The 26,109-nt window shown below is 37.2% G+C and overlaps 1 protein-coding gene across 9 annotated transcripts in view; it reads left to right on the forward strand.

Annotated features, from left to right (window-relative positions):
• PER2 (period circadian regulator 2) overlaps positions 1-22,482 on the forward strand; it is a 47,138-nt gene extending 24,656 nt beyond the window's left edge. For 8 of the 9 annotated variants that reach the window (XM_071751875.1, XM_071751874.1, XM_071751876.1 and 5 more), the window contains 18 exons: positions 68-269; positions 1,690-1,741; positions 2,915-3,057; positions 3,395-3,473; positions 6,829-6,935; positions 7,488-7,641; positions 8,058-8,166; positions 8,496-8,627; positions 9,811-9,910; positions 10,651-10,807; positions 10,886-11,010; positions 12,626-12,799; positions 13,036-13,296; positions 14,618-15,465; positions 16,394-16,580; positions 17,064-17,256; positions 18,892-19,042; positions 20,058-22,482. In XM_071751875.1, the coding sequence (XP_071607976.1) occupies positions 68-269; positions 1,690-1,741; positions 2,915-3,057; positions 3,395-3,473; positions 6,829-6,935; positions 7,488-7,641; positions 8,058-8,166; positions 8,496-8,627; positions 9,811-9,910; positions 10,651-10,807; positions 10,886-11,010; positions 12,626-12,799; positions 13,036-13,296; positions 14,618-15,465; positions 16,394-16,580; positions 17,064-17,256; positions 18,892-19,042; positions 20,058-20,207 (3,324 nt within the window). In that variant the 3' untranslated portion in view covers positions 20,208-22,482. Of the gene's footprint in view, positions 1-67; positions 270-1,689; positions 1,742-2,914; positions 3,058-3,394; positions 3,474-6,828; positions 6,936-7,487; positions 7,642-8,057; positions 8,167-8,495; positions 8,628-9,810; positions 9,911-10,650; positions 10,808-10,885; positions 11,011-12,625; positions 12,800-13,035; positions 13,297-14,617; positions 15,466-16,144; positions 16,222-16,393; positions 16,581-17,063; positions 17,257-18,891; positions 19,043-20,057 lie in introns of those variants that run through there. The other variant, XM_071751883.1, reaches the window with a different exon arrangement.
• Positions 22,483-26,109: the final 3,627 nt, after the last annotated feature.

The raw sequence follows: 26,109 nt of genomic DNA on the forward strand, positions 1-26,109 counted from the left end.
CCAAGAAATACATACTGGATGGAAGAATGTTTAAACTGTCTAAATAATTTGATATTTTTGTTCTTAGGATACATTTGCTGTCGCTGTTTCTTTGATTACTGGAAAAATTTTGTACATCTCTGATCAAGCTGCTTCTATTCTCCACTGTAAGAGGGGTTATTTTAAAAATGCCAAATTTGTGGAGCTCTTGGCACCTCAGGATGTCAGTGTGTTCTACACATCTACTAGCCCATACAGATTACCATCATGGAATATTTACAACAGAGCAGGCAAGTGGTCTCATCAGCAGATATTTCTCTGATCTTTGAGTCATGCAAATGCATATACCTGGTCTGATTTTTAGTTTCTTTCTATCCTCCATCACTTTTTGAGGGTATAACACATATGTATTATTAGAATGTCTCTGAACAATACTAGATGTACAAAACACTTCTGTAAATCAGCAAGGCTTGTCCATGGGCTGGAAGTCTTCTGAATGCCATTGTTTACTGGCCCCTTTCATCCAGATGGTGAATGAAAACAAAGTAGGTATTAATGTTGAATGAAAGGTTTAATTTCCACTTCAACTGTGGCCATTTGATTGCCAGTAAATCTTTAAGTTTTTTACAGATATAAGAGGTGTAATGTTCTGCTTCCTTCCTTTTGAAATGGTTATGATTTGAATACTGGAAACCTTGATTACAGTGTAGAAAGATGTATTTCAGCTACCATCACTGTGTATTCACCAAGTCTAATCATTTCTCTTCTTTTAGCCTTGGAAAAATGGTGGTAGGCATGCTAATGGGGAAGGATCAGATGTCTTGGAGCACTTTGATTGTGCTATGATTGTTTTACTGGTGTAGCTACAGCTGTCAGGAATTTGAGAAATCATTGCCAACTGTTTCAACCAAACACTTTGAATTTCCAGGTCTGCTCTAAATGTTTGAAGTTACAGTTTTGAACTTACAGTCCATTGGCATATATTAAGTCTAATAATTGAAGTTGGAATGTGAACCATATTTAATCTGAAGAAACAAGTAGCAATAAATATATACAAAGTAATGCATACATAAAACAGGTCAAAAGGGACTTTGTGAGGTCTCTAGGCCTCTTTGGCCAAGGTCTCTTTGGCTCAAAACAGGGTCACTGTTGAATTCTGGCTATGTGATCCTAATTTCACATACTATTTAGTTATACAAATCTTTTTCTAAAACATGTTCTGTAGTTTTATTATGTTCGTGTATACCTTCAAATGTGAAAAGATGCAGTAAGTGGAGCTATGCACACTTACTCATGTATTAGCTGCCATATACTGTAATATCCCAAAGTACATCACACTGAAGCCTTTGAAAGACCAGAGTTTACCTTGAAAATCAGTCTGAGGCAACTCTAGAAAAGAAGGGAAATAGGCTTAAAAGTTGAGAGGAAGGCTTCATGAGAAATACTTTCTGGGGGAGAGGAGCAGGTAGGAGGATTTGCCAAGTAGTTTTGATGATATAGCTCTCCTAGTGCCTTTCTAGGAAAAAAGTCTGATTTTAAAACCAAGATAATAAAACATTTTTGGTCAACACTAAGTAGAGTGGAAAAGTTGATAAGAATAAACAGCTCAAGCTGGAGAACTATTTAAGAAACTTAAGGAAAATTCTTGATTTAAATATTATACTCTTGTAATAATTTTAACTTGTTATGAATTATGTTTAATATTTCTAGAGTCTTCCACCCAAGATTGCATGGAAGAGAAATCCTTTTTCTGTCGCATCAGGTAAGAAAACAATATTATAGAACTTTGTTTTATATTATGAAATCATGTATAACAAAAGTGTTTGGCTTTTATAAGAACCATATGGTATGCAAGTTTCTTACCTTCCATAACGTGAACATAAGGCAAAACATATGCAAGTCTTCTAGTTCATTAAACTTCTAGAAGCTACAGAGAAAACTGCTAAATGATTTCAGGAAGTTTCATCTTAGAAGTTAATCAGTGTGGATATTGACCTTTGCACTTGACAGGAGGCTTATCTGGTATCTCCTACTGCTATGGCAAGTCATTAGGTTAATTGATCTGTTCTGTTCAGTACCTGCTACAGTCTTTTTCATTCTAGAAACTAATTCTAAATTCATCTCAAGTGTTCTGTAGAGTAAGAGACATGGGGGTAATTTGACTTGTCTGGTTTGCCGTTACTAGGTGACAGTTCCTTTGGTTTTGCTTTCCTTCCTTTTTTTTTTTCTGCCCCCAGACCCTTTAGCTGTTTTTTTTTAGGAAATGGTTCTGACTTAGCCCATATTCTTCCTTGTGCAGTTTGTTTTACTGTTGCCTCTCTGGTAGCATTTCCAAAAACAAAAATGGTGGTTCCTATTACTTAATTAGTTCTGTAGTAAATGAATTATTGTTAAACTACAAGTAAACTTCAAACAAATTGGAGACAATGCACTTCTCCAGAGCTTTGGATTGGATGTACTGTAAAGGTACTGCTGGTGTTATTGTAGGTGTTTTTGTCCAACATTGTTTCCAAAAGTACTAGTTTTATTCATCCATCCTGTTAAAACCTCTTACATTTGAAATATATTTTTGTCACACTATCAGTAGTTATTTTCATTACTGTGCATTGGATTTTTTTAACTAAAGACCTATTACTAATCATTCTTTCCAAATCAGGATAAAAATTAAGTAAAAGGCAATTTTTCCATCGAGTTTCAATTTAAAGGTATTTATTTCAGGGAGTAAAGAGGCCAGCATACCCTTTATTGCAGTCAGTAAGCAAAAGATGCCATCAGAGTTAGGTTCACCTCAACCAAAAATTCAGAAAGTTATGTTCTTAGGTGCTATTTTAGGACATGCAGTCCTTGAGTCATGAGGAAATCAGAATAGATAAATTAGAAGGTTTTTTAGCGTAAGATGAACCTACTGAAATAATTAACTCTGCTTAATTATCAGTTCAGGGAAGGAGCGTGAAACTGAGATTTGCTATCACCCATTTCGGATGACTCCCTACCTTATCAAAGTGCAAGACCCAGAAATAGCAGAGGAGCAGCTGTGCTGTGTGTTGCTTGCAGAAAAAGTACATTCTGGTTATGAAGGTAATCCTTTCAGTGCACAAAGATGAGTCTGGTTTCTTACTTTCAAGAACTGTTCTGTGTTCCACTACTCCATGCAGTGTAGCCCAACTGAATGTCAGCCTAACCAAGCCAGTTACATGAGTTACTGGCAGTCATCTCAAGCTTTATTAAAGTGAAAGATAATTGATTCTGTTCTCTGCCCTTGCTTAGAGGCTGTGAACTAGCAGCTGCCTTTCTGCATACTCTCAGACAGGCTTTTTTACTTTACTTAGTATTTAATAGAAACATAGAGCTTGAAGTATTTTATGTGTTGGGAAAAAAACCCTACTTGTTAATCTGCTTTTATTTTTTTTCTCAGCCCCCAGAATTCCTCCTGACAAAAGAATTTTTACCACTACACACACACCGACGTGTTTGTTCCAGGATGTTGATGAAAGGTAACTTACAGCAATGTTTTTTCAATTTCCTGGTAAGAAAGCTAACTCTCCAGGTATCTTCTGTTCAGGTGGTGAGAGTAATTAAGATGTCTGTGTGGGGTTATAAAAATGTGAGTACTGAAGAGTGTTAAACACAAGCCAAAGTACATCCCCCTAATTTTCACTAAGCATAAAGACACTGTGGTATTCAAGTGGCAAGCTGTTTGCCTGCTAACTTGACTGTTCATTTTCCTTCTATTTGGGACAAATTTGGACAGAAATTTAATGAATAAAGACCACAGTCAGGAAAATTCCTGTGCTAACACATTACCTGTGGGAGGTTTTTGCAGAATTTCAGAATCACGGAGGTTGGAAGAGACTTCTGTAGATCTAGTGCAAGCCTAAAGTGGGTTGACCAAGAGCAGGTGGCACAGAGTGGCATACAGGCAGGTCTTGCATGTCTCCAGAGAAGGAGCCTTTTCCTCTCAGATCTAAACAGTCGCAGCTCAGCCTTTCCTCATACGAGAGATGCTCCAGTCTCCTCATCATCCTCTTAGCTCTCTGCTGGACTTGCCAGTAGTTCCTTGTCTTTCTTCAACCGGGGAGTCCAGAACCAGACGCAGTACTCCAGGTGTGGCCTTGCCAGGGCAGAGTAGAGGGCAATTATGACCTCCGTTGACCTGCTGCCCACACACTTCTTAATATGCCCCCTCTTGGCCACAAGGGCACATTGCTGGCTCGTGGTGAAGTTGTCCACCAGGACTCTCAAGTCTCTTCTCCCCAGAGCTGCTTTTCAGCAGCTCAGCCCCTAACCTGTGCTGATGCATGGGTTTATTCCTATAACAACCTGCAGTTGTCCTCATTGAACTTAAGGAGTTTGCTTTCTTCCCAGCACTTCAGCTTGTCCAGGTCTTGCTGAGTGGCAGTGTAGGGTTTTTTGGTTTTACATTCTATTCAATTAATAACAAACAACATGGTACTGTCATCTCATCACAAGTCTGCTGGCCCAGATACAATTAGATGTGTATTTTAAATGCAACATTAAGCTTAAAAAAATAATTCAAACAAAATAATCTGTATTCGCAGTTCAAACTACAGTCTTTGTAGTTCTTGCTGTAATTGTCTGTACAAAACTGTTCAACTTTTACTAGGTGAAGGCTTCACACTGCTTTGACAATCATGGAAGCTCATTAAAGTATTCACATATTGCAGAACCAATACACTGCCTGTGATCTTAAGACATACACATTCTATAAAGCACAAACTATTCTTGTTGCTGCTCCTCAGCAGCCATTCTTATGCCATTTGGATTCATAAAATGTGTTTATTAACTAAAACTCAGAATTATTGAGTTATTAGTTATGAGGAAGCATAATGACATTGAGGTACTGGGTCTGGTAGACAAAAAATGAAGTATTTTCAAATACAGAAGTGCTGGTTGGAAGGGACTGCTGAAGGCCTCTGTTCCATCCTTTTATGTCAAGTGAAACTGTTGCCCAGTTTTAGGTTAGGTCAACTGTGACCTTGTCTCAGTAATGCCAGAAAACCTCCAAGGGCAGATATTTCACAATCTGTAGGAGAATCTGTTCCTGTGTTGAACTACTCAGTTTGCTGAAGACTTTTCCTAACATTCAGCATAAGTTTTCCAGACTGCAATCTGGGGCCATTGCCTACGGTTTTACTGTCTAACAACACCAAGAAGATTTAACTCTTATGTTTCTAGCTCCTCTTTCCAGTAGCTGTAGGAGGTTCTTGGATCATCTTTAGCCTCCTCTTTAGTGTAACAGGCAAGTCTGCCTCGATCCCTCATGACATGCTTAGTCTTACATTCTAGATCCCTGAGTCTTCCAGTGATCTTCCAGTGATTTTCCAGTATAAAAAATATGGAGGTTTTTTAATGCATAAAAGGGAACAAATTTGCATCTTTCTTTATAACTAAGTTCATAAAAGTTTAAAATTTTATACTTTTTAGGGTAGGCATTCTGTCACAGCACAAGCAAGTGCAGTGTGCTGGGCTTTCGTAAAGCAAGTGGCAAAGAATAGAAACAGTGCTAACAAAAACCTTTCTTCTACTTATTACAGTGATATTTGATGAAGTTGAAACTGAAGTAATTCACAATTGATTGGTATTTTAAATTCCTCTAGTGGCATAACTTTTATGTGCTTAGAATTTGGCAGTGTTTTTAAATGTCAATGTGTCAAAGTGGCTTGGCAGGAGTTTCATGCCAGTTTCAGCTTGATAAAGCTGATGTTTTAAGATCATCTTACTAGCTTTTAAGACTTACTATTTAACTAATTCTTTCAATAATAAGGCAGTTCCTATCCTCGTTTTCTTGTCTCAGCCCTTTTACCAGAACAGGGGTGTTTGTTTTGGGGAACTGTTTTAATTTTAGTGGTTACTGGGAGTGCAGTGTTGGAGGCAGTTGTCCCATAATGCTTTTGAGTTCCAGTACCACACAAATCCTGTGTCTTTGGCACACTGTGATTAAAGTCTTCATTAAAGCTGTTCAGATAGCTGAGTAACTTTCTTTTCCTGGGCCTTCGGCAGTGAAAGGGGCTGAGGGGAGGTGTAAGGTACTTTGGTTTTACAAGATTGCTTCTTGGCATCTGACACCTTCTTAAACATAACTGATTAGTATTGACATAATGCATTGGGGCTTTTTCCAAACCATATTTTTGACAGTTGGTTTTCAGGATAAGGTCTAAACTGATATCTGTGAACTCACTCTGTCTCCTTAAATATGAATGCTTTAAGTGATCAATAAAAATTATTTCATCATGTAAATTAGTCATTTGCATCATAAGTGCTCATTGATAATATGCATGAATTAATAAGAAGATTCTTTTAATTCTCTCATCTAATCAACAGGCTTGCTTCCTTGCAGCTCCCATATGAGCTGAACTTTTAACCTCCCTGTGAGAAAGTTTTCTTGAGATCAAGTCAACCAGGCTGTTGCTAGTTTAGTCTTATTAATCCTGTGATCCTTAGCCTTGGCTCACAGCCTATAGATTAAGGTACTATTTACCTTCATGAGAGTTTTACAAGATTAAACTTTATAAATACCCTTTCAAAATTAGGTTAGGTATTTATTCTCTAGAACTAGGCAGCATAGAAAAACAGAACTGCTGCAGCAGACTCCCTGATTTGGTCTGATCATGTAGTTTTCCTTACGAAGTTACCAAAAAACTCCAAACAACCAGAACCCCACCACCCTGTAAATAAAATCCCCTTTGCTCAAAGAGCACTGCAGCTATTAAGATGAGGCTGCTATTTCCCCAATTTCTCTTTATAGGAAAAAGAGCGAAGAAAAAATGAAAACATTTTAAAGATGAAATATGCATTTATTCTACTTTTTTCTTTTTTTTCTTTCCTCAGAGCAGTACCTCTGTTGGGATACCTACCTCAGGATTTAATAGGAACACCAGTCTTGGTGCATCTTCACCCAAATGACAGACCTTTAATGCTAGCAATTCACAGAAAAAGTATGTAAGCTCCTACTGTGACAGAAATAGAATTTTTTTTTCTAAAACTTAGTAGCAGTTTCTGCAAAGACCTCACAGCAAGTAGTGAGTGTAAATTAATTGTAGCTATGAATATTTCTGCAAGTAAATACTCAATCTTTTACAATTTGATTACTAATGCAAATAGCTGAAAATTAGAAATCGCTTAGTTTCATCTTTGATGTGAGGTATGTGTCTGCTGTAAACAAGCTGACTGTAAATATTTCATGCTTAATGAATTTTTTGTGAGAATGCTGTGACAGAAGTTGTCATACTTAAAATTGAAGTCTTCCCAGAAGATAAAAGCCAATGTTATTTTGTTAAACTTATAAAATGTAGCTTGTGTTCTGAAGGTTATTTTCTTGACATAGTCCACTAAATTTTGAAAGTGTGCCTCTTATGGCAGCCCAGCATTTCTAAATATGCATATGTGTCTGGAATGAGTGCCTTCAAATAATTTTGCCCTCATTTGCAATTGATTAAGTATAATTGTGAAAATTAATCTGAAATTTCTTTTTGAACCATTCATTACAGTACTTCAGTATGGAGGACAGCCTTTTGACTATTCACCCATCAGGTTTTGCACTAGAAATGGAGATTACATAACCATGGACACCAGCTGGTCCAGTTTCATCAACCCTTGGAGTCGAAAAGTTTCATTTATTATTGGAAGACACAAAGTTAGGACGTAAGTCAATAAACTGTAGTGGCTTTAAGATCTCTCTCTCTCTATTTTATTATAGGGTTTATGCAGTGATCCTTACGAAAGACATAAGGGGTCTTGGGGAGGGGAGTGGAGGGCAAAATCACACATAAAAATTGCTTCCTTTCTAAATTGGGATTTTATGACGTATTAACAGCTATGAAAAGAAATAAGGAGTTCTTTATATTCTGTTAGTATCATCAGGAACTGCTTCAGAAGAGGGAAGTCGTGCTCGGAGTGATCAAGGATATGTATTTTATCAGATTCAAAAGTTTTTAGATGCAATAGAATAAACACCAGGTTCTGTTTTACTATATATAGATGATAACATGAAAATTTGGCCTCTCTTTGATTGAAGTACTTGCATTTGTGATGAGCTGGGATATGTTTGGTTTATGCAGGGGTCCCTTAAATGAAGATGTCTTTGCTGCTCCCAGTTATACAGAAGATAGAATCCTTCATCCCAGTGTTCAGGAAATCACTGAGCAAATCTACCGGCTATTATTGCAGGTACAGCATGTGCTTGAACAGCACTCTCCATTTCCCACTGACAAAGGGGCATTTATCTTTTTGTGACGTTTTGTGTCGCTGTCTACTACTGTACTGTGAGTTCTGTGATTTCTGGCTACAGTCCTGGAAATTACTTACAGTCAATTTACGCATTTCATGCAGCTATAGAGTCCTCAAAAGAAAAAAAGGCAAAAAACAAACTCAAACAAAAGTAACCCACAAATAAAGCCTTTTTTACTGGTAACTGTGTGTGTGTGTGTGTGTGTGTGTGTGTGTGTGTCTGTCTGTCTGTCTGTCTGTCTGTCTAAAATGTATTCTGTTGTTAACAGCCTGTACACAACAGTGGATCCAGTGGCTATGGAAGTCTCGGTAGCAATGGTTCACATGAGCACTTAATGAGTGTGGCATCCTCCAGTGACAGCGCAGGAAATAACAATGAAGATGCTCATAAGGAGAAACCAGTAGGTTTGGTTTTTCTTCTTCAAGGATGTGGCACAAAACAAAGTAGATAAAGAGGGTTTTTTTCACTTGTAACTTAATTTTCAAATTACAGATGGAAGAAAGTATTAAAGAAAAAGTCATCTTTTTTGCTTAACATGGAAAAAAAAAATCTTCCAAGGGGAAAAAACCATTTAGTATAGATGAAGTCTCAGGGTACTGAGGAACAGCTATAGGTGTGAAAGTTGTTGTTTATAAAGATTTTAAAACTGTACGGTGTGTTTACTTATTCTAATGTCCATTATATGTTGTATCCTAAATTTCTAGGAAGAACACTTGGTTATTCAAAAGCATGTTTATTGAGGGGAAAGTCTGTCTAAATACTGTTTTCCCAAATGATACTAAGAAAAGAAATTCAGTAATACCTGTGTAAATTATTAATTGCTTAGTCTTGGTCAATTTTTATGCTGTGGAAACACACTGTGATGTGTTTTCTGAGCTTGAAACATAACTTTGCTGTGGATGGGGTCACTGCTGCATCTTGCTGGTAAGGAGATGTAACTCATAGTTCATCAGTCTGAACAAAATAGTGGTGCTAAACTTGTGCCAGTGTTTAACAGAACTATTCCATAGGCAAAGTAGATCAGACAGACAGCAAAGTATTGAATGTGGATGTAGTCAAAGGAGCTACACCTTCTAACATCTCTAGTAATTTTGGCTTTTCTGCCATTCTTCTCAAATTTAAAGTAGCTCACCAAGTTGTGTTTAAATCTGAAAGTCAAAGTTTCTCCACAGATGATTAAGACTGTTACAGTGTATATCTATAGCATCCTGTCAGTGCTTGGTTAGGCTGCTGGCACAAAAAATGCTTGGTCTTAGCAGCAATACTTTTTTTGTCAAGTGAGATACTGTTTTTTTCTGAAGTCTTCCTTGTAGCGCTTCTTTATATTTTCCTATCTAAGACATTCAGCTATATGAAACAAAACAGAGTGGTTGTGTACAAAAAACATATTTTAGATGTCTTGTCTTTCTAATTCCAAAATTCTGCTGCTTGTACAATAAAATTATATACGTCAGGATTTCTCCCATGATCAAATTAATTGTAAGGTAGAGAGAAACTGTTGCATAGTGATTCCTCAGTGAATTAAATGTATGATGCTTTCTGTTGGAATTTTCTAGTAACTCTTTTTAATGGCCTGCTTGCAGGAGGTTTGTCAAGATGCCCGTAAGGTCAAAACTATAGGACAGTGTATTTTCACTGACAATAAAGCAAAAATGGAATGTAAGAGAGAGCCTTTTGTTGCAGGTAAGGCATTAGCAAGTTAATTATTAGTGTGCCTTGTGTAATATGACAGTAGTTTGGTTTTCTTTTTTTTTTCTAGTTGAGTTCTGATCAATGCATTAAGACAGTGTTCCTTCCTATTAAAATTAAATTGCCTTGTGTCTCTATATAGTGTTCAGGGAAATACCATGTTCAACTGTGCTTGAATTGATAATGGTGTAAAATTAAGGCATGTCCTGAAGCTGTTGTTTTTAAGTACCTTAATTGTAGTTTGTTTTCTTACAAGTCAGACATCATGTTTTCTGTTATTAGGCTGAAAATGTTTTGGTTTTTGTTTTTTCCTGTTTTCATTGTAACCTCTGGAATTTCAAAGTTAATAAATGGAAATCTAACTAATGAGGTTTAAATTCTACATACATTAATAGGTTATTCTAAGAATTTGTTATAATCTATGAGTGCTAGAGCTGTACTCCTACTGAGTGGGTTTTACCTCTCATAATAATATGTATTTTCTTACAGCCATAATAACTGTTCCTTTGAATCCATATGCATCAGCCTAACTAAACTTCACCATCTCCAAGAGTGCACAATGACAAAAATATTTGCATTATTATCTAGTAGTGTGCAAATATTTGGCTTGCTTTACCATTTTTCACTCATTATGTGCAAAGAAATATGCATAAGTTAAAACATTTACTGTTGCACTTAGAGGATTTTGCAGCAATTTAATGCTGTAGTTGCATAATAGCTTTTTCTTTTCACAGAAAAACAAAGTGGCCCTAGTGGTCAGGTGAAAGATACAGTGGCAAAGGATACTACATCAGCAGCTTCTCCTAAAAATGTTACTACAGAAGAGTTGACTTGGAAAGAACAGTCTGTGTATTCTTACCAGCAGATTAGCTGTTTGGACAGTGTAATCAGGTAAGCAAAAAGTGTGTTAATCATTCTTTGCCTCTAGACTTGAGACTTGCATATCTAATGTTAAAAATTGTATTTTAGGTACTTAGAAAGCTGTAATGTGCCTGCTACAGCTAAGAGAAAATGTGAACCTTCATCAAGTTCATGTCTGAATTCTGGAGTTCATGAACAAAAACCACCTGATAACACTATACAGCCCTTGGCAGGTATCTCTATGTCACAGCTTTTGATTGATACATTTTTGCTAGCAGCCAGCTGGATTTACACCTTTGCAGAGTGAAAGTGTAGCCTAGGCAAAAACTGTTTTCTCAGTTGTAGATGTTTGGTGATATAACTTTTATCATTAATATCTTCCCTACAGTCAAAATACTGAGTAGATGATTGAATACCTTGATTGTAGATGCAATAAGCTTATTTGTACTGTACAAAATACAGCAGGATTTTGAGTTTTAGGATTTGAGTAATTGTAAAATTTAAAAAGTTGGTTTAACAGTTGGAACTTGTAGCAACAATCAGCTGAAGAACCTGGCACTTAATTAATTGCAACAAAAAATATGCATATCACTCTTCTATTTTCTTCTTTGTGGACATTGAAAAAAAGGGGGTGTGGGGAACAAGAGGGTAAAATGCATTGTCAGACTGCCCTCAGTCTTGTGAGTGGCACAGGAACCCAATTGAAAGGAATGTCTAGCCATGAAAATAAAAGTGATTACTGAGGATAGTTACCCAAGAAGTCTGAAGCAAAAAACATTACCTTATATTGTTAGGTCTTAAGTGTAGTGCTTGATAATGGTCCCCATCTGGATGGGGAGCTAAAGTGAAGAATGTGTTTAGTACAAGTTAGTTAGTACAAGTATTGTAAAACTGGTCAAGAACTTTATGTAAATGAGGTTCTTGCTGGTTTGACCTTGCCATTATGAGGCTGAAGGGGAAGGGTCTTGTGGAGTTTCTCCAAATTTGGTTTTGGGGGAGAGCTTGTCTGCATTTGCTTTTGATGAGCTTCAAAAAGAAGTTCTAATGCAGGTTTTAGAATCAAACTGGATTGTATCTGTATACATAGGAGTGAAGAGTCCTGTGGAAGGAATTGGAATGCCTTTGAGAACTAGAGGGAAAAATGGTGGGACTAACATCATACAATTAGGAACACAATTTATCCTGCTTTTTAGAGTCCATGTAGTTCCAGTTGACAGGGGAAGGTGTGGGATCACTAGCTCTTGGGTGCACTGATGGCAGAGAACAATGAAGCTACCACTATACTGTTAGGCATGAAAATGGCAAACTTTAGATCTTAAATATGTGTTACATTAAGTATTCCTACTAGAGAAGGAACATTTTAATGCTGTTTTATGAGACACAGGTATGACCTCTGCTGGATTATTGTGTATAGCTTCCAGGTGAGAGAATTTAGGTTGGTGGGCACTCAAAGCAAAGCTGTTATAATAAACAGTTAATGATGGAGATTAGCATACAACAGTATGGGAGCTGGGCAGGGCTTAATCTTAGACTGGAAGAGGCTAGAGACTTTCTTCCAAAATTGTGCCTTGAAAGAAGAGTCAAGACCAGTAAAGAGCAAAAAGTTCTTCATTGAAAACATTTGGTTTGGCTGTATGTGAAAGTAAAGGATCGGATCTGGTTGTTCAGAAGCTATTCTATCCTAAAGCATTCTTGGAGGAATGCATAAAGTAAGGTAAAACGTTAATTTTGTGTGTTATGAAGCACAGTTTAGCCTCTCTTAGGGTTTTAAACCCTAGCAACATATAACTTGCATTTGCTTTTGTTTATGTTCTCTAAACTACAACTACTTTTTCTTTCTTGCAATAGATCCTGCTGTGTTGAAGTCATCTGGTAAACCAAATGGTCCTCCAGTGGTTGGTGCTCACTTAACATCTCTGGCTCTACCTGGCAAGCCTGAAAGTGTTGTGTCTCTCACAAGTCAGTGCAGCTACAGTAGCACCATAGTTCATGTTGGAGACAAAAAAACACAACCTGAATTAGGTATGATGTTAGTAAATTTTCTCCAGAATGGCAATTGCTAGCAACTTTAAACTTCAGACATATAAACAGCTAGTGACTTACATTTTCTTACAGTTAAAATGATTTTATGAAAATAGGAACAGAATTTGTATTTTCAACTTGCAGCAAAATTATTACAGAGTTGCAGTATCTTAAAAATATATATACAGAGCTTGATGTAGCTCATCTTGGTTTATTTTTTCCTCCTGTTTCTGCAGAAATGATAGAGGATGGTCCGAGTGGAGCAGAACTCTTAGATGGCCAGCTTCTCACTCCTCCATCTGGCTCTGCACATGTAAATCAAGAAAAGGAGCCATTTAAAAAACTGGGTCTTACAAAGGAAGTCCTTGCAGTGCATACACAAAAAGAGGAGCAGAGCTTTTTGAATAAGTTTAAAGAAATCAAGAAATTTAATATTTTTCAGCCACACTGCAATTACTACTTACAAGATAAACCCAAAGGACGGCCTGGTGAACGTGGTATGGCAATATTTTTCAAGCTAAAATTTGTGTTTATGTAGAAAGCAAATCCTTTTGAGAGGCCATTTCCATTTTTAGCTCTATTGTGGAGCCACTGTGTGTAGTGACAGTTGTGTGCTATTTTTAAAATCCACAGAAAGATTCTTTCTGTTAAGTCTTGCTGGAAGATTGAGCATGGGATATAGCTTTAATGAAATAACTGACATTTTGCTAACTCATACTTTGATTTTTATCTGTTCACTACACTGTCATGCATCTGCTTTCAAGGGACAAAATCGTACTTTTGCTGTATTTGTTCTTGTATTCCCTTGCTTTTCTTTTCCCTCTGTCTTTCCATTTGTATTTTTTTCAGGCTTGTGGGTTTGTTTTGTTTCAGTCCCTTTCTTTTCATCTGCTTTCTCCGGTTCCACTATTGTGTAGTCAGCAAAGCAATCTGATAATTGTTTGGTAGCCTTGAAGTTAATAATGTGATCAGTGGGATGGAAATGGCACAGGCTAGCTGTTATAGATTGTTTTATTTATTATTACTAGAAACTCCAGTGGCATTTTCAGAAGTGCTTGATACTGATCTGACTTTATTTCCATTTCTATCTTGCCACAGAACAGAAGTCAGACATTGCTGACATTTTTTGAAGATTCACAGCTTTCGTTTTTTATTTAAATAGTTATGCAGGTTCTTGATTTAGGAAACCTGTTCTGGAACCTTTTAGTTCCCTTGTGTCCTTTATACTCGATAAACTTGCAGCCTATCTAAATTAGCTTTAGGCAAACTAAAAGTTTGAGCAGTTTTCATTGCTAGAGGGTATGTTACAAATTTTGTCATGTCTAATCAGATGAACTTGGCAGCCTTTGCCTAGAGAAGAGTTGCAGACTTATAAAGTAAAGGTTGTAAAGGCAATATACTTTTTTCCTCTCAGGAATTTTTGTCCTTTCTCTCCTGCTTTTTTTTTCTTCACCTTTTGAGTTACAAACCTGCGTGACCTTAACTCTATAGAAATGCTTTCATTTCAATTGCTGGAGTAATTAGACATTTGCACCTCTAGGAGCCACTGTTTTGCAGCTTTGTGCCTTTTGGGTGACATACATTTGATCCTCAACTGATCCACTGCTTCTCCCTCTTCTTCCATGGTGTCAGTTTGGCTTTCATTGCCCAGTTAGCTCAGCTCCTGTGCTGGAGGTAAAAGTGAACCTGACCTCTTCTCAAATGCTTCCATTTAGATAGGCCAAGTCCAGAGCTGCTGTTTTGATCATCTAGGGATGACCATGTGGAAGGGATCCCATTAGATTCCAAGTAGGATCCCTCATGATGTTTTTCTTTCAGGTGGCCGTGGACAAAGAAGTGGCACTTCTGGAGTGGATCAGCCTTGGAAGAAAAGTGTAAAGAACAGGAAATCAAAGCGCATTAAACCACAGGAGTCTTCGGACAGTACAACTTCTGGAACTAAATTCCCTCATCGGTTCCCCCTTCAAGGTTTAAATACCACTGCTTGGTCACCATCAGACACTTCACAAACGAGCTATTCAGCAATGTCTTTTCCCACCGTTATGCCTGCATACCCACTCCCTGTTTTTCCAGCAGCGGGGACAATGCCGCCGGCTCCCGAGACTTCACTTTCTGGTTTTAATCAGTTGCCAGACTCTGGAAATACTTGCCCTGTGCAAGCGTCCCAGTTCCCTGCACCCCTTATGACACCCGTCGTAGCTCTTGTGTTCCCCAACTATGTCTACCCAGAGATGAACAGTAACTTGCCTCAGACAGTTTACCACAGCCAACCCAGCTTCCCTGCCCATTCTGCTTTCCCATCACAGACAGTATTTCCGACACAGCCCCCATTTGCTCCACCCAGCCCTTTCCCACAGCAGGCGTTTTTACCAGCACAGCCATTCCATTATAGCCCACCAGCAGAGAGTGAAAAGGTTCTTGTGACAGAGCCACGAAATGAGCCATCCCGTTCATGCACTCCACAGTCAGTGAGTCCTCAAGACCAGGCTTCACCACCTTTGTTCCAGTCGAGGTGCAGTTCTCCTCTGAATCTTCTGCAGTTAGAAGAAACTACAAAAACTGCTGAAAGTGGCCCTCCTGCAGGTTTACATGGAGCTTTAAGTGAGGAAGGAGCCATAGGCAAAATCATGGCAGCTGGTAACTGTACTGGAAAAGGGTCCTGTCCAGTAAGTATGCTGATGGGTTCTGTTTTCTTTTTTGAAGTCTTCACCATCCTGAGCTTATTGGAAGTTGTTAATGTGTAGAGATGCCTAATCACTTTTTTCCCCCTCCTCCCTATTTCCCTGTCTCTGCTATGTAGTTTTTAATCCTTTCACTTATAGAGCCAAATTTTAATGATAGATAGTAATCAGTCAATATAATGCCAGGAGATGGACTCTCAATTGCAGTGAGTAAATTCAAGATTCAGCAGACTGAATAAAACATGAAATATAATCATCAGAATAGACTTTAAAAAAATTTAAAAATGAAAAACAGTTTGTTGTTCCTTGAATGTTACACTAGGAAGCTTGAAAACACAGCCTAAAAGTTTTTTCTCACTTTTTGTGAAAAATACAAATGGAGATAAGCCCATTGGAAGGCACTGAAATAGATTTAAAGTAAGCACTTCATCTTTATCAAATAAGTTTCAGGCTAGCTAATTTGTTTGGAGGGGGAAACAATCTGTAATCTGAAAGAAGCTGACTTAAAATAAAATCACATCTTTGTTTGCAAACAAGCAACCAAAGTAAAAGAAGCATGTATTATTTGCAGACCATAACTTTATTGTTACTTGGTGCTTTAAAACTATGCTAAGTTATTGTGTAACTTCAGGGTGGGTTTTTTTGGTTTTCTTTTTATTTCCAGGCTCATTCAAATTAAATGCATCAGTTTAACAAAATCCTTACAGAAACTTCAGATGAATATATCCATAAAGGCTTCTATGAGAGAAATGTGTATGTATACTAATATTAGTGATTTTCTAAAGGCATCAGACAGTACCTAGGAAATGCTTAGTCACTGACAGGCTGGAGTTGCAACCTTAAGCCTTCTAAACAGGCTTCTTCCTTTTGTTTTTCTTGTGCTGTGGTTTGTAACTCCCCTTCTTATCACTAGGCTGAATCTCCAATGGATGCTCAGAACAGCGATGCCCTCTCCATGTCTAGTGTCCTGCTTGACATCTTACTTCAAGAAGATGCATGTTCTGGCACAGGTTCAGCTTCTTCAGGGAGTGGTGTATCTGCAGCTGCAGAGTCTCTGGGGTCAGGATCCAATGGCTGTGGCATGTCAGGAAGCAGAACAGGTATCATTGCAGGGAGTACTCATAGCATCTTAAAAGAGTTGGAGAATGAGAGATTCCCAACACCACTTGAACATAAAGTGGTTTATGTAGAAGCCTTCTCTTTAATTGCAATTGCATAGTTCATTCTTGATGTATATTTTTTTTTACATAAAATTAAAGGTTTTGTGCTTCACTGTGTAAAATAGCCAATTGTGATACTACACAGGTATGACAGAATAATGAAAATACCCTACTCCACGTTTCATTTTTAATTGAAGTAGGCTAATGATTCTGTGTCCATTTAATGGAGAGTTAGCTTGAGAACTTGAGTTCTAAAAATATTACTGCAATTACTTAGGAGTGGAAGTTACCTCTGCTTAAACAATAAGGTAGTAGTTATATGTATACTTCCAATTCTCTCTAGTCTTCTCTTATTTTCAAGTTCATTCAGATAATCTATGCATTTGACAACTTACAATGACATGTTTATATTTCTTTTTAAAGGTAGTAGTGAAACTAGTCACACCAGCAAATACTTTGGGAGTATTGATTCCTCAGAAAATCATCATAAAACCAAAATGAAGGCAGAAATGGAAGAAAGTGAGCACTTCATTAAATATGTGCTTCAGGATCCTATATGGCTGTTGATGGCAAACACAGATGACACTGTTATGATGACTTACCAGATCCCTTCAAGGTAACTCCAGTCTTGTAGTCCTTTGACAACTGTACATATGCTGGGGGGAGCAGGATGTATAGATGTAAAAACACATATCTGTCTCCATAGAAGCAAACTGGTTTTGTCTGTGTTTGAATTATGTTTGTCTGTGCCAAGAATTCTTGTTTCCTTTATCTTTTGTATACTGCACAAGAAGTTGTCAAAATGTGAAAATTAGTTGATTAGGCTTACCTTTATTTTTAGATCTTTTACCAGAGTTTAAATTAATTGTTTATTTCTTTTGAAGTTGTTTTATAGTTAGTGATTTGTAACCATTTGCCTATAAGTCCTTGTAGTCTGAGTAGAGATTCTGGAAAGTGTTAGGATCTAATGATGGTCTACACATGGGATATCTGACTGTTGTCCTTGAGATGGCACATTCAGTGGCATGCTGTTTTCTGCATTTGTGAGGTTTTTTGCCCCTGCATTAACTTCATGTTTGACTCCATAAATTCCCATTCAAATAGGAAAAGGAAGTAGAAGCTAAAAATCTTGAGGTTTTTAATAGAAAAATAAAATAATAAAAATAATAAAAAACAATAGAATAATTTTATTTTAAATTATTCCCTACCTTAGTAGCAAAGATCAAATACAGGGGGAGCGACTTGGCTGATTTTTTTTTTTCATGTTTTTTTTTTTGTATTTTTTACATTTCTTGAAAGCACAGAATATCTGGATAGGAATAGGAAGGTTCAGTAAAGGCAAGTCTTTTGATAGGGAAGGAAAGCAAACTTTCAAAATGCGGAAGTGCAGGAATGATGGTGAAAAAATAGAAAATGCCTAATAACTTCAGAATTTCTCTCTAGATTTAAAAATACCTTGGCATATCTCAGTTTTTTGTAGCCTGAAGGGTTGGCAACTGTAGATGGAAATTACAGTAGACTGTGAGAGTAGCAAAGCCTGCCAAAGGGAACAAGTAGTGTAAAACAGGATATTGTGATGAAAGGAATTAAGCTCGTTGTCAGTATGATGCTGAGGAAGAGAAGGATAAAGCCAACTTGCTCTTAGGTATGCTGTAATGAACAGAAGTAGTGAGTTTCTTGGAATTTGCTTTCTATTGTCATCTTTTATAGAGATATCCAGCTTTTAGATGTTTGGTGTGGTGCAGGGTTTTTTTTTTTTGAGTTTCTAAATAATCATGGGTACTGGGGGGAAGAGCGAACTTTGGCTGCTGAAATAGAGAAGTATTTTCTAAATCAGTCCTGAAGTTTAATCTTTTTTTGGTGACTCTAAACATATCCATCCTCTTCTCTAGTATCTTAAACATACATCTACTGACTGTTTTGATTTGTCCTCCATTTGGAGAGCTTGGAACTTGCTGCAGCAGAGGGAAAGCAGAGATCTTGGTGATTTCACTGGTGCTGCCTGAATTACTCCAATAAAATTTTTCACTGATGGCATTTGCAAAGACAATGAGCCAGTAGAGATGCATTAAAGTCACTGCAAATGTAGAGCTGCTGAAATAACCACACTTGATTTTCTTTCAATATAAGATTGATAAGCTTAACATTACGGAACAAAAATAGTCTTTAAAAATCTTAGCATTTGACTATGTAACTTTATATAAAGCCCAGAAACTCTTGAAGCTCAACTTCTATATACCTTTTCTTTTAGAGATTTGGAAACAGTTTTAAAAGAAGATAAGCAAAAATTAAAGCAAATGCAAAAACTACAGCCAAAGTTTACAGAAGAACAAAAAAGAGAGCTTATTGAAGTCCATCCATGGATCCAGCAAGGTGGACTGCCAAAAACCGTTGCTAATTCTGTAAGTTTAAATGAGTTAGGTACTTTTGCTTGTACAAGTGCTTAAGTCATTAGCTGCCTATGTTAGACTTCTCCATTTCTATTGCTATGAAAATTTACTCAATTATGTAGAGGAAAAAATTAATTCCAACTTCTATGCAGTTTCTGTCCTTATTTAATTTACTGTAAATATGCTTTTTAATGGGAATGTTAAATTAGTGGTCAATGGAGTATGGGAAATTTCCTTCCTATTTCTAAATTTCTGTCCATCTGTCCAAAATCCTTTAGCACTACAGCCAGAAACTTCATTAAATTTCTATTGTGTGCAGAAATTAATACCCATTGCTTTCTAGAAAGCACAAAATTAGTGGCACTACACTATTCCTTATTTCTATCAGATGTCTCATGCAGGGTCCTTTCTCACCTTGATTCTGTTAATGAATTAATGGCTTGTAAAGCAAAAAAAACCTCAAACCAAACAGAGACATCCTTGCCATTTCATTTGTTGTCTGTGTATTTTCCTTTTCCCTAAGCTTTCTGTCATTTGTGACTTTCTTGCACAGAGGTTACCAAATGCAGAGGCTTTCTTTGCATGAGAGTGTTTCCAAAGTCAGTGTTAACAGAACTGCAGTGGAATCCTAATCCTGATGTTAATGCTGCTGCAACATTCAAACTGTACCACTGAACTTGTGTAAGCATAAAATTGCTTCAGCCTCTTAAGCATAACAACTGACATGAATGTAGTCCTGCAGGGTTAGCAATCAAATGGAGGAAAAGGTGATTGGAAAAACATGTGAAGTGTCAGCATTATAAATGATCTATGACAGAAGTGCTTCCCGTAGTGTGCTCAAGGAGTTGTATTGATTTACTACATGTTATAAAGCAATTGGGGTAAAGTTTGGGAATGGAAAGTATTCTGGCAGTTGCAGCACAGATGTGAAGATTCCCTTGGAGTTGGGGTCCCGTGGAAATGTGCTGTAGTTTAGAGAAGCTTTTTTCTTTGACTTAACAAGTGTTTCTATAATTTTTCTTTTTAGGAATGTATATTTTGTGAGGACAATATACAGAGCAATTTTTATGCATCGTATCATGAAGAAATCCATGAAATGGACCTTAATGAAATGATAGAAGACAGTGGGGAAAACAACTTGGTTTCCCTGAGCCATGTCAGTGAAGAACAAACGTAGCCTTTGAGCCTGATGTTTTCAAAGCTGCTTCAAAACTACAGTGGTGATCCATAAAGGTTTTAATCTTGTATCCAGCAAGATGAATCCACTTCATAAAAACAAATGTTTTTCTTGCTCTAGAAGAGTCATTTGTAAATGAATCTCTTTTTAAATGGTGGCAATCTCTTCCCAGTAAGGACATTGTTGAAGATGGTATAGCTTTTCTTTAAAAAGGAGACTCATATTTTGCACTTATGCCTCAGTTATTTCTTTATAAAGTATGGAAACTTTCACTGATGCCTACTGGTTTTTGTGGAGTAGGCAAATGAGTACTGAGATTCCCCTTAGAAACATACGGTTCTTCAAATCTTTTGGTAATGATTCAGTGTTATCAACTGCTCTGGCAATCTTGCATAGTGGCTCTTCAGCATTGTTCTTAATATTTGAAGTGGTCCAGCAGTAGAAGAAAAAATCTTCAAGCAAATCAGTTCACACTTGTCCTTCTCATACCAGTTGATGCCATCCGGTTTTACTATAGTTTTGAATATCAGAACTGTTTTTGTCTCAGAAATGCTGAACTAATTTTGTAAAATGGTTTTTGGGTTAAAATACTTATATGAATGTGTAAGAAAGTATAGATGAGTGCTGACAACTTTGTAGCCTTTTATTTGAATGGATGCTCAATACTATGAACTGTTTATTACCTTGAAGCATCATTTTTGAGAATTTACACACAAGAAACCTTAAGGCATAAAGATTTTAAAAACTAAGACCACAGAGGATGACTGTGTATGCTCCAGTGAATGCTCCAGTGACTGTTAGATAAAGTTTGGTGTAACTTTAACCTTTATTCCAATTTATTCTGTCTGGAGGTTGGCTGTCGGTTTTCCCTGTGTGGTTAAACAAACATCAAACATCTATGTGGCAAGAGAGGATTAGAGGTTTCTTCTCATTTGAAGATAGTTCTTATAAAAAAGTGATTTTGAGAATAATGCTGACTTTCACTCTGAGTTGCATAATCTGAAATTTAGCATGGCTGGAATCTGCTGTCACGGGTTTGATTTCAATGCCTCTGAGATTGTATTGACTTGAATATTTGTACTTTATGTTCTTGTGCTGTTCATACATGTTGGATGTGGGAGGAGAACACAAGAGTAATTTTAATATATTGGTTAACTAAAGGACATTTAGTTGCAGAATTGCTGGATGTCAGCTTGGGGTGAAAAACATGGAATAATTCAATTAACTGTCTTAACATTTTTCATGGAAATTTTCTTTTTTATTAGGATAACATTTGTGTTCACTTAAAATGTAACTTTTTGGTTTTTAATTATATTTTCATTCTATAAAAATATTCCTCTTGGCATACAAAGAGGATATGAAGTTAAATCTGACACAACCAAAAACATGCAGAAGTGACTGGTGTTTGCTTAGTGGGAGAAATAATTTGTGTGAAGTAATTGATAATGTGACAGTGTCATGAGAAAATCTGCATTGGAGACAGGTTCTGCAGCGAGCAAAATGTGTGAACTTGTGAGACAAGTAGAATTGCAATTTTAAAAATAAGTAACTTAAATGTAGTGTGAAGCACTACCTGGCAAGATCTGGTTCCTATTTTTAATAGTTTAGCAAGGTCAAACTTATATGTAAATATAAACTGAATGAGAAACTTTAAAATGTTGGTGTTCAAGTCTGATATTATAAAATGTGTTTATCATAAATGGAGCAGTGCAGCTATACCAGCATATTACATATATTCCATTTTTACATCTAAACACAGTTTTAATTGGACCAGGCTTTGGGAAAAATAAAAGCTTTATATAAGGAGTGCATCATAATTATACAAGTTATTTTCAGGGACTTCTCAACCACTTTGAACTTCTTTGCTTTAGCATGCTTTTTTTTTCCAGTTTTTTTATTCACATTTTTTTTTCCTTTTTTTATGACCATCTTGTAACCATAACTTAGTGAAAGGAAGAGAGAAGTATATTTAGAGCATTTTGTGGATGTGCTTACTTATGGACTTAATCTTGCATCCTTAAAGTGTTTGCATTTACAGGGTGGTATTACAATATTTTCCTGTAACTTTAAATCTACATGCCTCCATTTATAGATAAGATTCTGAATCTGTAATTTTTCCAAACTGTTGTCAGATGACTTATTTGTGATGACACTTTGTCAACATGTCAACAATGTTTTCTGTACACTGTGCAATATATTTTGGTTTTGCCACTTGTGACTAATTTTTATGACTTTGCTTTTTAGAAAACTGGTAAATAAAACAGATATATTTTTAGTTGCCTTTTTGTTCCTTGAGCTTTCTACTCCAAGCAAGAAGCAAACATACATGTAATACCAGTAGTATGTGACCTGCTATTTCAAACTGAAGAACTTGCAAGCTCCGAAGTTAATTGTGGCTTGCTGTTCTGAAGTAAAATTGCTGCCAGCTTGTCTGACCTGTAAGGTTAGTTGATCAAATGGAAGATTGGATGTTTATATTGCATAGTAGTTCTGAAAATATGTACAGATTTACTGCCTGGAAAAGCATATGCAGGTAGGTTCTCTGTTGTTCAAAACCACCAGAAGACACGTTGTTCTTTTTGCTTTCTTTAATGTCAGCTATGAAACCTTTTCTTTTGCAGCCTTCTGTGGCTTTATACTGGTAACTTACAGGTAGAGAATTACAGTTATACCCCTTGAATTTGCTTTGTACAGTGACTGTTAGTGTTTTGTTGTGGTGTGAAGTATCATGTCTTGGGAAGATGGACAAAACTTGTCAAGCTAGCAGACTTTCCTGTTCATGTTTTATCCTCTTGAATGAAGAAAGTGGGGAGGCTTGGAGAGTGCTGTTTTCTCACTTGGAGCAGTGCTGTAGTTCAGTAGGTGTGGAGTGCTGCTTTGGACCACCCGCAAGTTCAGGAGGTACTCTGGTCACAAGACCCTCATCAGGTCTTTTTCCATTACTGTTTTGAGAGGTTTATGGGTTTTAAAAAAGGAAGGATCTAGTGCAAACTCTAGTTTGGTCAGGAGGGACACAGACATTTCTGGGAGGTGCAAAATCAAGGTGTTTCTGAACAAAACAGTTCACCACACAGATGAATTGCCTTCACACCAAGGCTAGAATTGTAGTGCTGTGAACTCAGTTGCTGAGACATGCATTTTAAAACATGCTAGTTCAATGCATCATTCAGATACCTTTGAAGTTTTCCAAGGTGACCCTAAATACACGAGCAGCTCTCTGTGTGTGATGTCTGAAACACTATTGTCCTAATGACACCTTCTTTCCTTGCTTAGCTAAACACGCAGAGGAGAGATGGATCAATGAAGCAGTTAACAGAACTACACAGAATATCTGTGCAGCTCAGTAGAGTGGGTACTGTGCTAGCATTTGGATGCAGGTTTTGGTGATAAAGTTGGGAGAACCGGAGTGCTGCCAATGCAATAAATTACCAGGTAATGTTTCACAGTTACTTCTGCTTGTGGTAATTTTCTACAATTGTAAATGTAGTAGAGTACAAGTTAAATGTGGCTTCAGGTATTCATGTGCACATCATGCTTGGTGATGTGCCTTCTGTCAGCACTCAAGATGACAGCTTGCTTTACACTGCAGGACTGTGGAGGAGCAGTCTGTCAGAGCTTCTCCTGCCTCGGTAGCCTCTAGGAGTCACTGCTGTCCTGTGGTTATAGATTTGGCAGCTTTGCTAACCCGCATTTTCCCCTGCTCAGCTTGTACTTGGGTGCTGTTGAGTTTGCTTTGACATGACTTAATGTAAAGGAGAAGATCCAGGGCTTGAATTTCAAGTAAGATAATGAAAAATTCTATAACCAAGAGCTACTGGCCTAGTGACTACAAATATAAACTTCTTGGAAGAGGGAAGTAGACTACTGAAAAGCATCAAATTTTAGTCCACTTAACATTATACAAAATGAGGGTAGCATGTAAAGACAGAAGCTGCTACAATGGGGCTTGTTACTTTTTACTGTGTTTGTGTTAATAAACTTCTCCCACATCTCAGTTTAAATTTTGGATACTAACAAATCTGTCTTTCCATAATTTGGAAGACTATTTTTTCATGAGTAAGTTGCATTTCTAGATTTAGTTGATTAGATTGCAGATTAACTCTGGGTGCAAAGCAATCAGGAGTGGCAATTGCTGCAAGGCAGAGATACTCTTCCTTCTAGAGTCCTACACTACATAGTTTGTGTCTGTAGCGATACAGAATTCTAAGAAATAAGATAACATTGTTATCTTTATTACAGTGACAGAATGCAATTTACTATACCAAGCGGTATATTTTAGTATCAGTTGGTATTTAAGTGAATGTTATTGTGTTCTTCCATTGTGCAATGTAATAGCTGTCTGCCAGAATTGTTTGTCTTCCAGATTGGGCTAAATGAGGTTTTAATTTACTAAGCAAACAAACCAACCTAACGAAAACAAACAAAAAAACTTTACAGAAAATAATGGAATTGAAGAAAAAAAAGTGTCTGTATCAGGGCATGGAAAACCCAAGGGTGACCTGAATGCACTCTGGCTTTGGGATGGTCTCCAGAGGACCACGGGAGGATGGGTGTCAGCCCTGGCCCTTGCACTGAATTTTCTGTGCTTTCAGAAGCCTGCAGAGCCTCAGTTACCAGTCTGAGACCAAAAAGCAGTGTCTTAAGTATTGCAATTTGTGCATCTAAAAAAGCATAAGGTGTGACACAATGCAGCAGGAAGTGACAATGTGGAGAATGTGGCAATGGGGAGTTATTTCCAGTATCTGTCTATATGCAGTTTTCATTACAAGCCCTTACTTTTTTGTATTGTGCTGCTTGCCTGTGAATAGTGAAGACTTTGTCCCAGCTGCTCGGTGCAGGGACAGGAGGGAAGGGGAGGATGGGGAGGATGGGGAGGAGTGTGCTGATCTGTTCAGCTCTGATTTCTAGGAAGATGCATACCCCTTCTGTAACTCCACCTCCCTGCTGGTGGCTGAAGGCTGCAGTACTTTTGTTCACTGTTGGTTGCCTTGAAGTTCTCTCTTGCTTCCCCTCCTTTCAGAGACAAGTCAAAATACAAATAGTATATGTTTTAGAAATGTGTGTGTTTGTGTATATGTATGTATATATATAAAAATAGGTAGCTGCTGAGATCACATGGCAACAATGAAGGATTTCTCATGTAAATAACTAGAAAATTCTTCCACTGGCTTTAACTATGCATGTACAAAAATGTTTACCCAAATACCTGATTGGAGGCTCCTAAAGCTTGAGCAGTGTGTTTAATATTCTTTCAGTAATAATTACTTTGCATTACACAAGTAGTGAATGTAATGAGATCAACTCTAAAGACTTGATTATGAAAGCACTTAGGTACAAGATTGTTTTACTAGTCCTACCAGTTCACCTAGAATCTCTTACACATATGTACTCTGCCATTCTGAGCTGATGTTCAAGTCTTCAAAGAATAGCATTTTCAGGGATTTATGGATTGGATTTTTGACGAAAATCTGTTTGTTTGTCTGATAGTCTACCAGCTAACAGATTGGGAAAATAAAGGTGTCTGTATGCTGACCTGAGAAAGCTATTTATTCCCTTGAATCAATTTCACAGCAGAATGATACAAATTAAACCAGACTGCATGCTGTGAATGGTTTTATGGATTTCACTTGCTGGCAGCATTAGCTTGATGAAGTGATATACAACTGCCTTTGTCACCTAATTTAGTGTTCATAGGCCTGTGAAGTTTATGGTGTTAACTTTTACTCATTAGGTTGACAACAGGGGCTCTACAGGTAGAGACTTGTTGGATGTATTTGCCAGGATCAAAGGGTCCAAATGCTCAGGAAGTTGTTGAAGAGTGACACTGCCCATAGTGCCTCCTGAGGGGACAAACTGAAGTAATGCAGAGGAAGGTCAGGATATCTTGGCCATCATAATGTAA

This window comes from Heliangelus exortis, chromosome 9 (assembly GCF_036169615.1).
Source record: "Heliangelus exortis chromosome 9, bHelExo1.hap1, whole genome shotgun sequence".
In the NCBI taxonomy this organism is placed as follows: Eukaryota; Metazoa; Chordata; class Aves; order Apodiformes; family Trochilidae; genus Heliangelus; species Heliangelus exortis.